Here is a 14,603-nt window from a genome sequence, read left to right as displayed (position 1 = left end):
AACAAACTCTACACATTGTAACAGGAGTTACTGGTTTACACATTCCGGAGCGCATCCATTCTAGTTTGAAACAAATGCGCCGTGCACCTCCAAAATGATTCCCCTAGTTAGAAAATGGTTTAGTTTGGTATAATTGTTTTGTTTGGTATACTCATTTGGTAATATCCATCTTTTATTCTAACATATAGCGTGACTTGTGCGACTAAACTAAATTATTTGCATTAGGCCTACAGTATGTGGGGAACAAAAATAATGCAATGCCAAACCGGAACCCATTTTTTCCCCCTTTTCTTCTAAACCGGATCACACGGCTCTGTTTTAGAATGAATACCAGGCTTTCCTCGGTGGTGGAAAGCCTGATGACACAAAGTAAAGCTGACTCTAATCACACACAGCTGATTAGAGGGTCTCCGCTGTGTGCATTTCACTCACAAAGTGGTTTTGCCCGCTAAATGTGCTCCGAGCAATGTTTGTAAACAAGAGACCCACTCTACAGCTGATCTTAATTGAACCCATAGTGATGGATGGATTGTTCCCCGTTGGCAATCACACATGGGGAAAATTGTGTTATTCACTTTAGCACTTCGTTCTTCTTCTTCCCAAACCATGCACACCCCTGACCCCCAAGCGACCAAATAAGAGAAGATTTGTGCCGTTTAAAATCTTAAAAATCTGTCCACATTTTCCACAATTATTCATAAATAGCCGATCTACAAGATCGCAGCGCGATGTGTTGTGAGCTTTCAGATGTGCTATTCTTAAATAGTCGAAACGGATTTGAATGATACATTAACCAATTTAGCAGGGAACCCGTCTTACTCGAGGAGCCCATGGGGGTGCCTGGTTGCACCCAGGGGAATATGTGAGAACTAACAAGGTAGTGGGGAATTGCTTTACAGTCTCAGAGTACTTGAGGTTAAGGACGGGAGGATCGATGAAGAATAATTACCATGATGCTATAGGTCGTATTGGCTGAATCGTGGCGTCTTAAGGTACTAGGGTGACCTGAAGCAGACCTCAATCACTGTCATGGCCTGTGGACCCCCACCACAAATGGACAGTCGCTCTCTTAACGCTGAGCCATGCTGGGTCTTGAAAAGGAAATGAAGAATGTCATACACTTGATGCTGATTTATGGGGAACCCTGATGTCCTTTCTGGGCTATAATCCATTGTGACTGCTAAGCAGTGTTGGACAGTAAAGAAGTACATTTACTTAAGTACTGTACTTAAGTGCAGTTTTGAGGTACTTTTACTTTACTATTAGTAAAAGTATTTACATTTTTTCATGTATACATTTCGGCCATTTGAAAACAGGGTATATGGGACGTAGCTCCACTACATGCGTGTGCATGACTCGTGCGCTGAGTTTGTTTGTTTACAATCACAGAGAGACGGGCATCAAAGCTTGTGAATTATCTCTAATCTATAATGTTTTCAGATACATATTTTAGCGCGATGATTACGTTTAAAACGAGTAATACACTGTCTGGATCATCTTGAATGAGATTAAAAACGGAGTAGTTCTGTAATCAAAACCAGCTGTGTTGGAGGAACGTGCAGCGATGGGAACAAACCAGGTGAATTAAATCAAGATTATTTTGTATTCATGCGGGACTCCACACGTCATCATGCAGCACGTTTTCGTTCAAAGCAAGTAATTAAAAATGTATTTGTATGGACTTTTGATATGTGTGTGTGTGTGTGTGTGTGTGTGTGTGTGTGTGTGTGTGTGTGTGTGTGTGTGTGTGTGTGTGTGTGTGTGTGTGTGTGTGTGTGTGTGTGTCTAAAATAATTATACATTCATTGGATGCAGCGCAACACAGGTTATGTTTTTCCATTTCCTGAAAAGTAACCATTTAGGACATTTCTGCCCGACAGCGACAAAATGGAAATTAACTTGGCTTTAATTTGATAAGCCGCTGCCACTCTGTCTTCAGACAGCTGTAATGAAACAACTGTCTGTCTGTCTGTCTCTCTGTCTTCACACAGCCTGTAAGTAATGAAACAATTCTTTCAAGTAAGTGTCACTGGGTTCCTATAGCTGATCTACAAGCTCAAAATGCATTGTGATGTGATGCGTTTTTGTAAATGTCTTGAATATTTCAGAAAATCTTTAGAATTTGGGGAGAAATGTCTTACAATATCAATGAAGCAATGCAATGATATTAAAAAGGACATTTAGGAGAGTTGCAAGGAAATTCCGAGCCTGCTGTCTGTATTGTAGTCAGTGCTTCCTAGACCTGCCTAATGTGCCGGGTGTCACATACAGTTAGCACTCGCTTCGTTTAGCATACACATAGCCTTGTCTAGTAGACATTTAGCCATTAATTAGGCTATTCTTTCCACCATTGCTGTGTTCATCAGTGGTAGGAGTCAATGCACTGGACAAACCGGCTTCTGAGTATAAGGTCGGTCGCCAGACGGTCGGTGTGTGCACTCAGTGCACCCAGGACCCAGTATGCAGTACACCGGGCACCAAACGGCAACTGCGGATGGTTATTCTTGCTTAGTACACGGCTTGGTGATTCTATTCTTTTATTATTACTATTATTTTCAAATTGGTACAAAATGCAACTCCTCATGATTCTATTCTATTCTTGATTCTGATTGTCTGAATTCATTCGTCTGTTTTTGAATAATGACCGCTGAACTCAATAACACTCCACTGTCCAATCAAAGGCTCAGAGCACCTGTCTCATATCATTCTGCGTTGATTCATTTTGTGTTGATTCATATCCAAACAATTATAGTAAAGCCTAAATGTGTGTTGTGAGGAAAGTAAGGTAAAATGAAACGACGAAATGAATGTATACAAGAGTCTGGGTTCTGTATTTCACAGACAATAAATATTGCTCTTTATAAGCACTGGTTTATAAGGCCATAGCTTCTTGGACAAAGGGTTAGGACTGCATGCCCCACCCACCCACGCACGCACGCACGCACGCACCCACGCACGCACGCACGCACGCACCCACGCACCCACGCATCCACGCACGCACGCACGCACGCACGCACACACGCACACACGCGCACACACACAGTTAGTTTACTAACTGAAGGACTGGAGGTGACTATGTGTTTATGACTCATAATGACTCACGGCAACAAAGCTTTCAGCACATACTGATATGGTGCGACCTCACTTCAAAGTGCATGCATTGAACAGCATGCCATACTGTACTTCAAGATAAGGCCCTGTAGCCCACGCTGTTTGTTTCTGCTAGTAGTTCTCCAACGTTTTGAATTAAAATGGGACACAACAAAGATGAACGTCCTGGGGGTTCCCAAGGAGGGAAAAAGATACAAGGCAAAAATTAAAAAAAAATCACACCCGTGTGAAGTGAGGGGCGCTAATATATTAAAGTCTAACTCATGTTGATTAGGTGATGTAATGGTGATGTAAAACAAACGGTGACAAAACAAACATTAAATTATCTTTATTGTTAATGGCATTTAATGTTTGTGTTAGGGACAAGATGACGTAAATTCTCCCTTCATTGTCAATGGCGTTTTTAAAACAAACATTGAACTAAAAACAAACACTAACCCTGTATATAGGAGGGGCTAGCTCCCCTCAAAAATATCACACTTGTGTGAGGTGAGAGTTGCCCACTTTATTTATTGGCCACATGATGTCTTACGTCGTCATTTAGTGCTCTAAAAAAACATTAAAAGTCCCATAGACTTGGCTGCCTTATGACATAATCTTCAAAAGCCATGCATTGGAGTGCCCCTCAAAAATAGAGGAGGGAGGGCAGGCCATTGTGCAAGGCAACAATAGAGCTATATATAACGCGTATATAGGCAGAGCTGCTGTGGTCTGATGTCAAACACTAACCATGCATCCCTAACGCCGGTTTACACAGTTGTTCTGCATGTTGTGTTATGAGGCTTTCCACTGGGCACTGGTCTTCTGTGACAGTGGTTCTCAAAGTGGGGTCTATGCAGGGACCTCTGAGTTCCTTGAGGGGTTCAAAAAAGGACCCTTACAGGACTGTAAGTCTGAATGTGTACTAAAGGAATCATTCCGTTTGGGTCCTTGAAATAATAATAGAATGTTGTAATGCCTTCAAACGGCTATTTTTCAACTTTTTTGTTTAGGCAAAAGAGCAAACAAACATTGTTCTGCCTGAGGAAGAGTTACATACTGGAAAACACCTCCATTATACACAACGCAGCACCACTATCCCAATACATTGTTTTGTTAGAGTCCTGATACATTTGAGAGAGACCGAGAGAGATATGTGTCTGTCTCAAAAGACCTGGACTCCTTCCCCATTTCTGTCCATGTATAGCAGCGGCTTTGACGATGAACCTCCACCCTGGAAGGAGTCAAGACCCAGTCTTCCCAGACTCAGGTGTGCTGTTCTGTGTGTTCATGTGCCTTCATTAGTGACTTTCTCCTGGGGGATCCCGAGACGTTCCAAGGCCAGTGAGTCGATCTGTGCCTTGGTCTGCCCCGGGGTCTCCTCCCAGTGGGACGTGCCTCGAGGACCTCCCTAAGGAGACGCCCAAGGGGCATCCTAACCAGATGCCTGAACCACCTAAGCTGGCTCGTTTACAGGCGAAGAGAGATTACTCTCCCGTGTGACTGAACTTCTCACCCTATCTCTAAGGGCCTCATAACTCATTTCGGCCGCTTGTATTCGTGACCTGATTCTTTCGGTCATGACCCACACTTCATGACCATAGGTGAGAGTATAAGAGGAGGTATTGGCTCTGATTTCACCCACCCTATCTAACACTGTTTCTACCAGGAGTGAGAACACCAAACAAATGTAGTTCCATTTGTACACTCTCAGAGTCAGAGATTCCTAAGGGTCCATTTGTACTATCTGGTGGTCCCAGACTCCCTGTATGTGCGTGTGTAATCTCTACATGCGCGCGCGCGCGTGCGTGCGTGCGTGCGTGTGTGTGTGTGTGTGCACAAGCGGGTGCATCTTTGGGAAGTCAGTCTGGTCACAGGTTGTCCAAAATATATGTAAATCCGCAGCCAAATCCCCATATATGGAGATCCCAAAGTATATCTCCAAATATTTATCCAAATAAGGTGATCGAGGGCATTAAAAAGTCCAATTCAGGACGGTGCAGGACCTGCATCAGTGCCCGCGAAAACTGGTGTTATGCATGCATGGTTTGTGTTTGATGTCATACCACAGCAGCTGAGCCTATATATACAAGGTGTGAAAATGTCTTTGACATTCCATTGCATTAATCAGAGAGCAGAAGTGCATATTGAAAGATACTTTTACAGAACAACAAACACAATATTCCAGTCACATCATAAACACACCTGGATCATAAAACCAGACTCCCCTGGTTGAGAACACGCCAGTACCACTATCCTAATACATTGTCTTGAGAGGGTCCTGAGGAATTTGAGGGACAGATACAGACCAGGAAAGAGAGAGCGAAAGACAGAGAGAGAGAGAATGTTTCATCTCCAAAAGACCTACACTCCGTCCCCATCTCTGTCCATGTATAGAAGTAGCTCTGACGATGAGACAGAGCTCCTAGAAGGAGTCAGGAGGACCCAGTCTTCCCAGACTCAGGTCTGTTGTCCTGCGTGTTCACACGCCTTCATGTCTCAGGTGTCCCTCCATGAACACATGAAGCATCACTATGACCACTACTGTCAAACGCAGAGGAACGGACAATTCTCCTCTGCAGCTTGTCAGCCAATAAACATTCAGAAACAAGCAGACACAGATCAGCCAAGATCGCACAATCATCAACGGTTTACCAAGAAGTTGACGCAGCCAGGAGACATGAATACACACCAACTGACTTACACAGGAAAGAAAACCCACATCTGTAATCAATGTGACAAGAGTTTCAGTCGGATTGGTAATCTAAGAAAACACCAGCATATCCACACTGGGGAAAGACCTTTCGACTGTAACATGTGTGACAAGAGTTTTAGTCGGATTGAGAGTCTGAGGAAACACCAACGTATCCACACTGGAGAAAAACCTTTCTACTGTAACCAATGTGACAAGAGTTTCAATTGTTCAAGTAACCTGAAGAAACACCAACGTATCCATACTGGGGAGAAACCTTACACCTGTAAACAGTGTCACAAGAGTTTCAATCAGCCCAGTCACCTGCAGACCCACCAGCGTATCCACACTGCGGAAAGACCTTACGCCTGCAAACAGTGTGAGAAGAGTTTCACTTCCTCAAGTGACCTGAATAAACATCAACGTATCCATACTGGGGAAAAACCTTACATCTGTAAACAGTGTCACAAAAGTTTCGGTCAGCTGAATCACCTGCAGACCCACCAGCGTATCCACACTGCGGAAAGACCTTATGTCTGCAAACAGTGTGACAAGAGTTTCAGTTCCTCAAGTGACCTGAAGAAACATCAACGTATCCACACTGGGGAAAAACCTTACATATGTAAACAGTGTCACAAGAGCTTCATTCGGTCAGTTCAATTGAAGTCCCACCAGCGCATCCATACTAGAGAAGAATACTAGGGGTGCACCGATGTGGAAATTCTTGGCCGATACCGATACCAATGTTTAAAACAATCTAGCCGATAGTCACCAATGCCGATGTTTGTATACCGTATTTTTCCAAATGGTAGCCCGGGCTGTTAATATGCAAAATCGATTTGGACCCCGAGTTGATTTAATATTGAGAATAGGGGAGCTTATAGGCAGTTACTTATAGGCTTAATTGATTTGACCCAGATTCGTGAAAACAGACTGGTAGCACAGCTGTGTAAAATTCTAATATTATATAGATTTTAAAAGGCTGTCATACTGTATACTCTGAATATATTCTTTCAATGAGGTTTGGCCTTATAGATCAAAAATACATGTGCTCAGTTATTAATTAATACATTTGCAACTATTTGAATAAGGGTTGTACACATCAGTGAAATTAACCGCTGGGAAAATCCCTAATTGAGAGAGTGCAAGCCACCACAGCTCATGAAATATAGGCTGCATGGCTAACATGGATTAGTGCTTACCCTACCATCTCTGACTCTGCTTTCTCTGACCCATGAAAAATTGAAAATATAAATTTCATGGTATAGACCATTTGGAATTATAACAATCGGTTGAGGATTGGCTGAGTATGGCACAAGTTAGATCTCAACTTTTTGTGCGACGGGCCATTGCGCTGAGGACTGTGGTGGCGGTGGTGGCGGTGTAAATGTGGACGCAACACTATAGATACACGGGATGACAATAAACATTTCACAGAATATATACCACTTTGAATTAAAACAATCGGTTGTGCATATAGGCTGAGTATGGCATAATTACCTCACGCTGCGCAAGGGTATTCACTATAGCGCTCACACCATCACTAACTTGTGGATTATAGTTTGGTAAACTGAAAACTAAAGAAAAAGAAAAATGTCTGTCCTGTCTTGAATTGAAACGGTGCCCGCTGCCTGTGTGTGAGCCTGTGAGGGGAGGGGGGAGGAGGAATACCACTGCACTCAGTGCACTGAGCGACCCGCTCTATACATCTCCGTACACGGGTGTATTACCGGATTTGCCTGCAGAGGAGACCAACGGCCACTGCCATCGGTGAAAGTCAAGTTTTTTACCGATGCGCCGATGGCAGTTAACAAGGCAAATATCGGCCGATACATCGGTGCACCCCTAAAAAATACAGTCTTTGCAGAGTGTGACAAGAGTTACAATGAGTTACAAAGGCTGTGGAGGAGGAACTGGCTCTGTCTAACACTGTTTCTACCAGGATTGGGAACACCAAACATATAGTTCCACTTGTACACTCTAAGAGTCAGAGATTCCTAAGGATCCATTTGTACTCTGGTGGTCCCCAACTCCCTGTGCGTGCATGTGTAATCTCTGCATGTGCACTACATAGAGACACACAGGGACTACAAATTTCACGCCCCCAAATGAAACAGAGGCTCCACTTCAGGTCCGTTAGAACGGTGTACTGCACCTGTCAATGCAATCCCTGAGAGGCATCATAAAATACCCTAATTGCACTGGTCCATTACTGAGGCTGTACTGTGTAGCGATTTTTTTTTTGTGTTCTAATAAAGTGTCTCATATGTTTGAGTTGTCCTTTTCAATGTCACATACCATACCTGCCATCTCAATATACAACCCACAATGTACTATAATATACTCCAGGGATTCAAAAGTGCTAGCATTGTAAATCTCAAGTTAAAGTGGTTGCACGGTATATACGTCACGGTCGCATCACTTGAGGTTTTCAATACCCATATATTTTGTTGTGTTTCGTTTTATAGGCTATGTATTTGTGGAAAATTATCTAAACAGCATCTTGCAAGACTAATTATTAATACTCATCTGGAGAATTCCCTAGGTTGTTGAAAATGTCAGGATATGCCACTCCTCCATTTAGCTGGGTTATTTTCCCAACTATTCAGCCAAGTTAATTATACAACAAGTTGACAACGGTAAAACACACCGTCAGAGCTCCAAGGTAGGTAGAACATATTAGTAAGCCTGTGACATGTTCAAAATATAGACATGAATGAACAAAGTCATTTGGGGGCGTGAAATTTGTAGTCCCCGTGTGTCATTGTGCACACACACGTGTGTGCGTGGGTGTGCGAGCGGGTGCATCTTTGGGAAGTCAGTCTGGTCAGAGGTTGTTCAAAATATATGTAAATCTGCAAATCCCCATATGGAGATCCCAAAGTGTATTGGTGCGTTCACACGGGCAGACACAAATAGGAATGGGAGTATCATTTGGAGCAGCTATATGCATCACTGCGTCTTTGCATCGTCATGGCGCAGCTATATGCATCACTGTCTTTGCATCGTCATGGTGCTGGCTTCCATTGACAAGGAATGGTAGACTGTGTTGTTGCGTCTGCCCGTGTGAACGCAACGTATAACTGGGCTTTCTCCAAATAAGGTGATCGAGGGCATTAATAACGAACATGTCCAATTCAGGACGGTGCCCGCGTATACTGGTGTTAGTCATGCATGGTTTGTGTCTGACGTCATACCACAGCAGCTCAGCTGATATACAGGGTGCGAAAATGCCTTTGGCATTCCAATGCATTAGTCAAAGAGATGGGACCAGCACAGTCTGAAAGGAACTTTTACAGAACATGAAATTCTAGTCACATCATAAACACACCTGGATAAAAAAAACAGACTTTGCTGGTTGGGAACACAATTCAAATTTCAATTGAAACGGCTTTATTGGCATGAGAAAACATACGTTTACATTGCCAAAGCAAAAACACCCCAGCACCACTATCCAAATACATTGTCTTGGGAGGGTCCTGAGGAATCTGAGGGACAGAGAGAGAGAGAGAGAGAGAGAGTCCAAAAGACCTACACTCCGTCCCCATCACAGTCCATGTATAGCAGCAGCTTTGACAATGAACCAGAGCTCCTGGAAGGAGTCATGAGGACCCAGTCTTCCCAGACTCAGGTCTGTTATCCTGTGTGTTCAGAATCACATGCCTTCATGTCTCAGGTGTCCCTCCATGAACACATGAAGCATCACTATGACCACTACTGCGAAACGTTGAACAGAGAATTCTCCTCTGCGGCTTGTCAGCCAATAACTAGTCAGAAACAAGCAGGCACAGATCGACCAAGATCGCACAATCAACAAAGGTTTACCAATAATTTAACCCAGCCAGGAGACATGGATACACATCAGATGACTTACAGAGGAAAGAAAACCCATAGCTGTAATCAATGTGAAAAGAGTTTCAGTCGGATTGATAGTCTGAAGACACATCAACGTATCCACACTGGAGAAAAACCCTACATCTGCAAACAGTGTCACAATGGTTTCAGTCAGTCAGGTGAATTGAAGACCCACCAGCGTGTCCACACTGGGGATAAACCTTTCCATTGTGACCAGTGTGGAAAAAGGTTTACTCAGTTAGCTAATATGAAGACTCACCAGCGCATCCACACCGGAGAAAAACCCTACGGCTGTAATGAGTGCGACAAGAGTTTTAATTCCTCAACTCACCTGAAGAAACACCAACGTATCCATACTGGAGAAAGACCATACGTGTGTAAACAGTGTCACAAGAGTTTCAGTCAGCTGAGTCACCTGCAGACCCACCAGCGTATACACAATGCAGAAAGACCTTACGTCTGCAAACAGTGTGAAAAGAGTTTCATTCAAGCAAGTCACCTGCAGTCTCACCAGCGTATCCACACTTGAAACAGACATACAAAACATATGTAACAAACATACAACTGTTGATCAGAGGGTGATGAAACCTATGAGAGAGAGAGAGAGAGAGAGAAAGAGCGAGAGAGAGAGAGAGAGAGAGGAGCGCAAACCAGATGATGTGGTCCCCTGCCGCTTTAGAGGTGGAACTGGTCCGTTGACTACTGTCTCTTTTCAAATATTCAGGCAGGAGAACCCAGAACCTTGGTTTACGTTTGTACATTTGCACTACAATGAACCTGGACGGGCCCAGGCTAAGTCTAACCGGGTGATCACCGTTCAACTTTTTTTGGTCCTTTTTCAGTAGACGACACGGCAAAAGATGTTGATGCAACTTCTAACTTTGATGGCTAACCAATGTGGTGTGAAACTGCACCATGTCTACAAATTATACTACACAATTAGGAGTGGATTCATGTCCTTGTTCAGCCAGGACCTGTACATACACTAGGATGACAGAAAAACGGGGGAAAATATAACTTTTTCTCAGAGTTAGGACGCATACCATAAGGGCATAAAATGCCCTGATCAGCTAGTCCCTGGTACGATTCTCAGTCTATCACCTCAATGAAAGTGTTTTTATTTTTTATTATCACAGATTAATTGTATTAACCTTCAAAACTAACTAGGTACATTCTACCGTATGACCTGTTACACCATATTTGGGTTTCAGTCTTTGCTGCTATGAGACTGAACTGAACCTTCCCTTGCGGGTTTGAGGTCAAGTCGTCATATAGAAGTATAGGGTGTGTGTGTGTGTGTGTGTGTGTGTGTGTGTGTGTGTGTGTGTGTGTGTGTGTGTGTGTGTGTGTGTGTGTGTGTGTTAATAAAAACAAAGGTCAAAGCCTCAATCTGCAATTGCTTTAACTGGCTTGAGGATCCAATTAGTTAAGAGGTTGTTAGAAGCACTTTCTATGCTATTAATTGTTCAATATTTGTTAATCCAACAGACAGATGTATACTGTAAAGGGTGCTCAACAGCATTGACTTATTAAAAACAACCAAAATAAAAGAGGGTTTAAATAGGCCTACTTAAGATTAGACCCTCCAGAAAAAGCGGGCAAAAATCCTTGATTATGCAGAATAAACTCCTTGATTATGTGGGCTGAAAACCTTGATTTCGCTATGAAATATGCAGGTTTTTTAATGTGATTTTATGCTGTGAAATTGCGGGAAGTTATGAAATGTGCGGAAAGTTGCTAAATATGTAGAAAGTTTTGAAATGCATTTTTTTTTTTGAATTGTGAAATATGCGTAATATGCGAGAAGTTGCTAAATATATTGCAGGGTACAATAAATATATATGTTTTACTATTTATTTGTATAGAATTCATCAACAAAGATCTATCCATCTGTCATTTGTCCCTCCTGCTCCATTTCTCCTGCCCCATCAGCCTCAGGTAACCACACCCAATATGTCACGGTTGCATATTGTTGCCATCTTAAAGGAGCACCCAATCTCAGCCTTCATATAAATTGGTCCTCACTAATGTTCACTATAAGATGGCACTCCCCCCCTCCCTTCTACTTTTTGTTATTAAGTTTTAGTTAATAACCCCGCTCCCTCCATCCCCTGTGGCTCTCCCGTAAATCCCCTCTATCCTCCACCTCCTTCCTCCTCTTCAGGTAACAAGTTCTCGTACTGCCACGCTTGCTTGCTGATCGCCGGGGTGTGGTGCTACGCCCTGGTGTTCGCCACGGGCCCGCTGTCGGGCTGGGGCCAGTACAGTGGCGAGCCGTACGGCACGGCCTGCTGCATCGACTGGCGCGCGCCCAGCTTCAACCGGGTCGCCATGAGCTACATCATCTGCCTGTTCTTCTTCTGCTACATGGTGCCCATCACCATCATCTTCCTGTCCTACACTTTCATCCTGCTGACGGTGCGCGGGTCCCGGCAGGCCGTGCAGCAGCACATGTCCCCCCAGAACAAGATCAGCAACGCGCACCCGCTTATCGTGAAGGTGAGATTTGTGCAGCCGTGCTCGCTTTTCACTAGCCACCGATGTTGTTTGGATCCATTATGAACTGCACCCGCTTATCGGTAAACATTCCCTGCCAAAGATGTCCATGACGTCTTTTTTGACGTCTTTTGTGTTTAGTTTTTACACTAGATGGCGGTCTTCGCTAACCTGTGATTCACCGTTTGAGTCTCATTGAAACCACAAACCAGGAAATCACGTGGTCGCAAAAAAACTCCCTTCCTGTATCGTTCCACTTCCGACCACCACCTTTGCATTTCCGACGGACCATAACAAAGGACCTCATCATGGACCGTTTGACAAACTTTATTATTAGTATTATTATGTTTTAACGCACAGCGAAATACTGATGATTATCAACGGTCGGAGGTGTGATCGTAGTGGAGATAAATATCCTGTGACTAGGAAAGACTTCATGTAAAGACACGTGACGAGTGCGTCTATGTTTTGAATGGGGAATATAGGTTGCTGCTTTCAGGTAGGAGATAGACATTTTACAAAATACAATAAGGTCACTCCAAAATACAATAAGGTCAGACTAAAGAAGTCCTTTGCCCATCAGTCGATTTTGAGGCCTGCAGGGCTAGGCTGAGCAGTAAACATTGCAATGTGTTTTGCTTTGTTTCTCTGTGTTATGTCAAATGTATGTATTGTGTGTTGCATACATGGTTGCTGAGTCGCAAGACACATTTCAGTGAGAGACGATAATAAAGTAACATCTAACATGGGCTGTCAATCTACTGTAGGCTACTCGTTCCTTGTTACATTTTAGTCTGCTACCGCCTACCTCCAGCTCTGCTTTGCATTTCGTGTAATCATGTTTAATTTAAAAGTCATTAAGTTGCCCGATCTATACAAGGTCAATGCTTCAGTTTACAGAGAAGTATTCCCCTCACCCCAGTCTGATGAACCGTACAGTCAGCAGCCTGGTAGAGAGCAAAAGTGTCACATTGTATTACATTGGAAGAGATAATTAAATGGGCTATATTAAAATAACTATCTGAAAAACTGATCAAAGCAGTTTAACAAGTTGCATTTATTATTATAAGGAGTTATATAGAGATATAAAGGGACAAGAGGAATTGTCACTTCACTACATTAAACATGATTGTCCCCATTTTGGGCACATTTCCAAAATGTTCAAACTTTTTCAAAATGTCTTAGATTTTTTTTTTATGTTTTATAGTGAAAACAGCATATCTACTTTTTCAGAGAGTTTAAGTGCATGGGTAAATTTAGCAGATTTCATTAAAAAGATCTGGAGCTGCAGGTGACTTACTCTAACCCCTTAAACTCCTCTTTTCCCTATACACCAAGTATTTTCACCAAAAATAAGCCGATCTACAGTAGGCTACAAGTTCGCGTCACAAGGCAATGTATTGTGAGCATGTAACTCGGTCCGCCAAATGTTCACCTATTTTCGCACAAGCTTGTACATTTGCAACATATCAATTAGGGGGTCCTTGACATGAAGAAGTTTGAGAACTACTGTATTATATGACATAACCCAGAGTAGGGGCGTTAGGGTTCACGTGGATAATAATGCATTTGTTTTTCCCCACCCAATCTAGCTCTCCGTGGCGGTGTGCATTGGCTTCCTGATGGCGTGGAGTCCGTACGCCATCGTGGCCATGTGGGCGGCGTTCGACAACCCGGACCACGTGCCGCCCATGGCGTTCGCGCTGGCCGCCATTTTCGCCAAGTCGTCCACCCTCTACAACCCCGTCACCTACCTGCTCTTCAAGCCCAACTTCCGCAAGTCCCTGTGCCGGGACGCCGCCCGCTGCCGCGGGACGCTGTGCGCGTGGTGGATGTGCGGCGCCGGCGGCTCCCGCGGCAGCTCCGCCCACAAGGGAGGAGTCTGCGGTGGGGGGCAGTCCCAGCGAAGCAAGGAGGACTGCAACAACTTCTCCAGCAGGCTGTCCAATGGACTGGCCGACGGCACCTGCAGACACTGTCCCCAGTGCCCGGAGGCGAGCTCCCACGGCTCTGGGGGCGGGCTCTGCCCGGAGTACACCCCCCAACGGACCGCCAGGATGTTAACGGGCTCCACACACCGCGAGGTGGCTGTGAGCCAGCTCTCCAACGAGGTGCAGAGCGACTTCCTCTAGAGACACAACGAAACAAAACGCCACCTCAGACAGTATGAAAGTATAAAAGACAACTATTGTGGGGAGAACAGAAAAGCAAGGCCACGTGTTTAACCACTTAACCCAAGATATTTATTTATTTTAATTTAAGACCTGAGGCCGATTCTATAATTCTAAATTGGTTGTTCTCAAACTTTTTCGTGCCAAGGACCATTCAAATTGATATAAGTTTGGCCACCGACCACCATCTGGATTTATTTTGTGCCAGGGACCCCCAGAAGAAAAGATTTGTGTTATTCAAAAAATGTCAAGATGTTTCAAAAATGTTCAGAAGCAAGCTTGCAGTGAGGCCCAAAGTG

At 43.9% G+C, this 14,603-nt stretch overlaps 1 protein-coding gene across 1 annotated transcript in view; it reads left to right on the top strand.

Annotated features, from left to right (window-relative positions):
- Nucleotides 1-14,265, top strand: part of opn7b (opsin 7, group member b) — a gene marked incomplete at both ends in the record, with an annotated part of 29,063 nt that extends 14,798 nt beyond the window's left edge. The window contains 2 exons of the mRNA XM_079522072.1: nucleotides 11,802-12,136; nucleotides 13,726-14,265. Coding sequence (XP_079378198.1) covers nucleotides 11,802-12,136; nucleotides 13,726-14,265 — 875 coding nt within the window. The remainder of the gene's footprint in view (nucleotides 1-11,801; nucleotides 12,137-13,725) is intronic.
- Between the last annotated feature and the right edge of the window lie 338 nt (nucleotides 14,266-14,603).

The sequence above is a fragment of the Electrona antarctica genome (genome assembly GCF_951216825.1).
Source record: "Electrona antarctica genome assembly, chromosome: 2".
NCBI classification, from domain to species: domain Eukaryota; kingdom Metazoa; phylum Chordata; class Actinopteri; order Myctophiformes; family Myctophidae; genus Electrona; species Electrona antarctica.
Note: the sequence above shows the minus strand (reverse complement) of the source record. Positions and strands in the feature narration are given on the sequence as shown.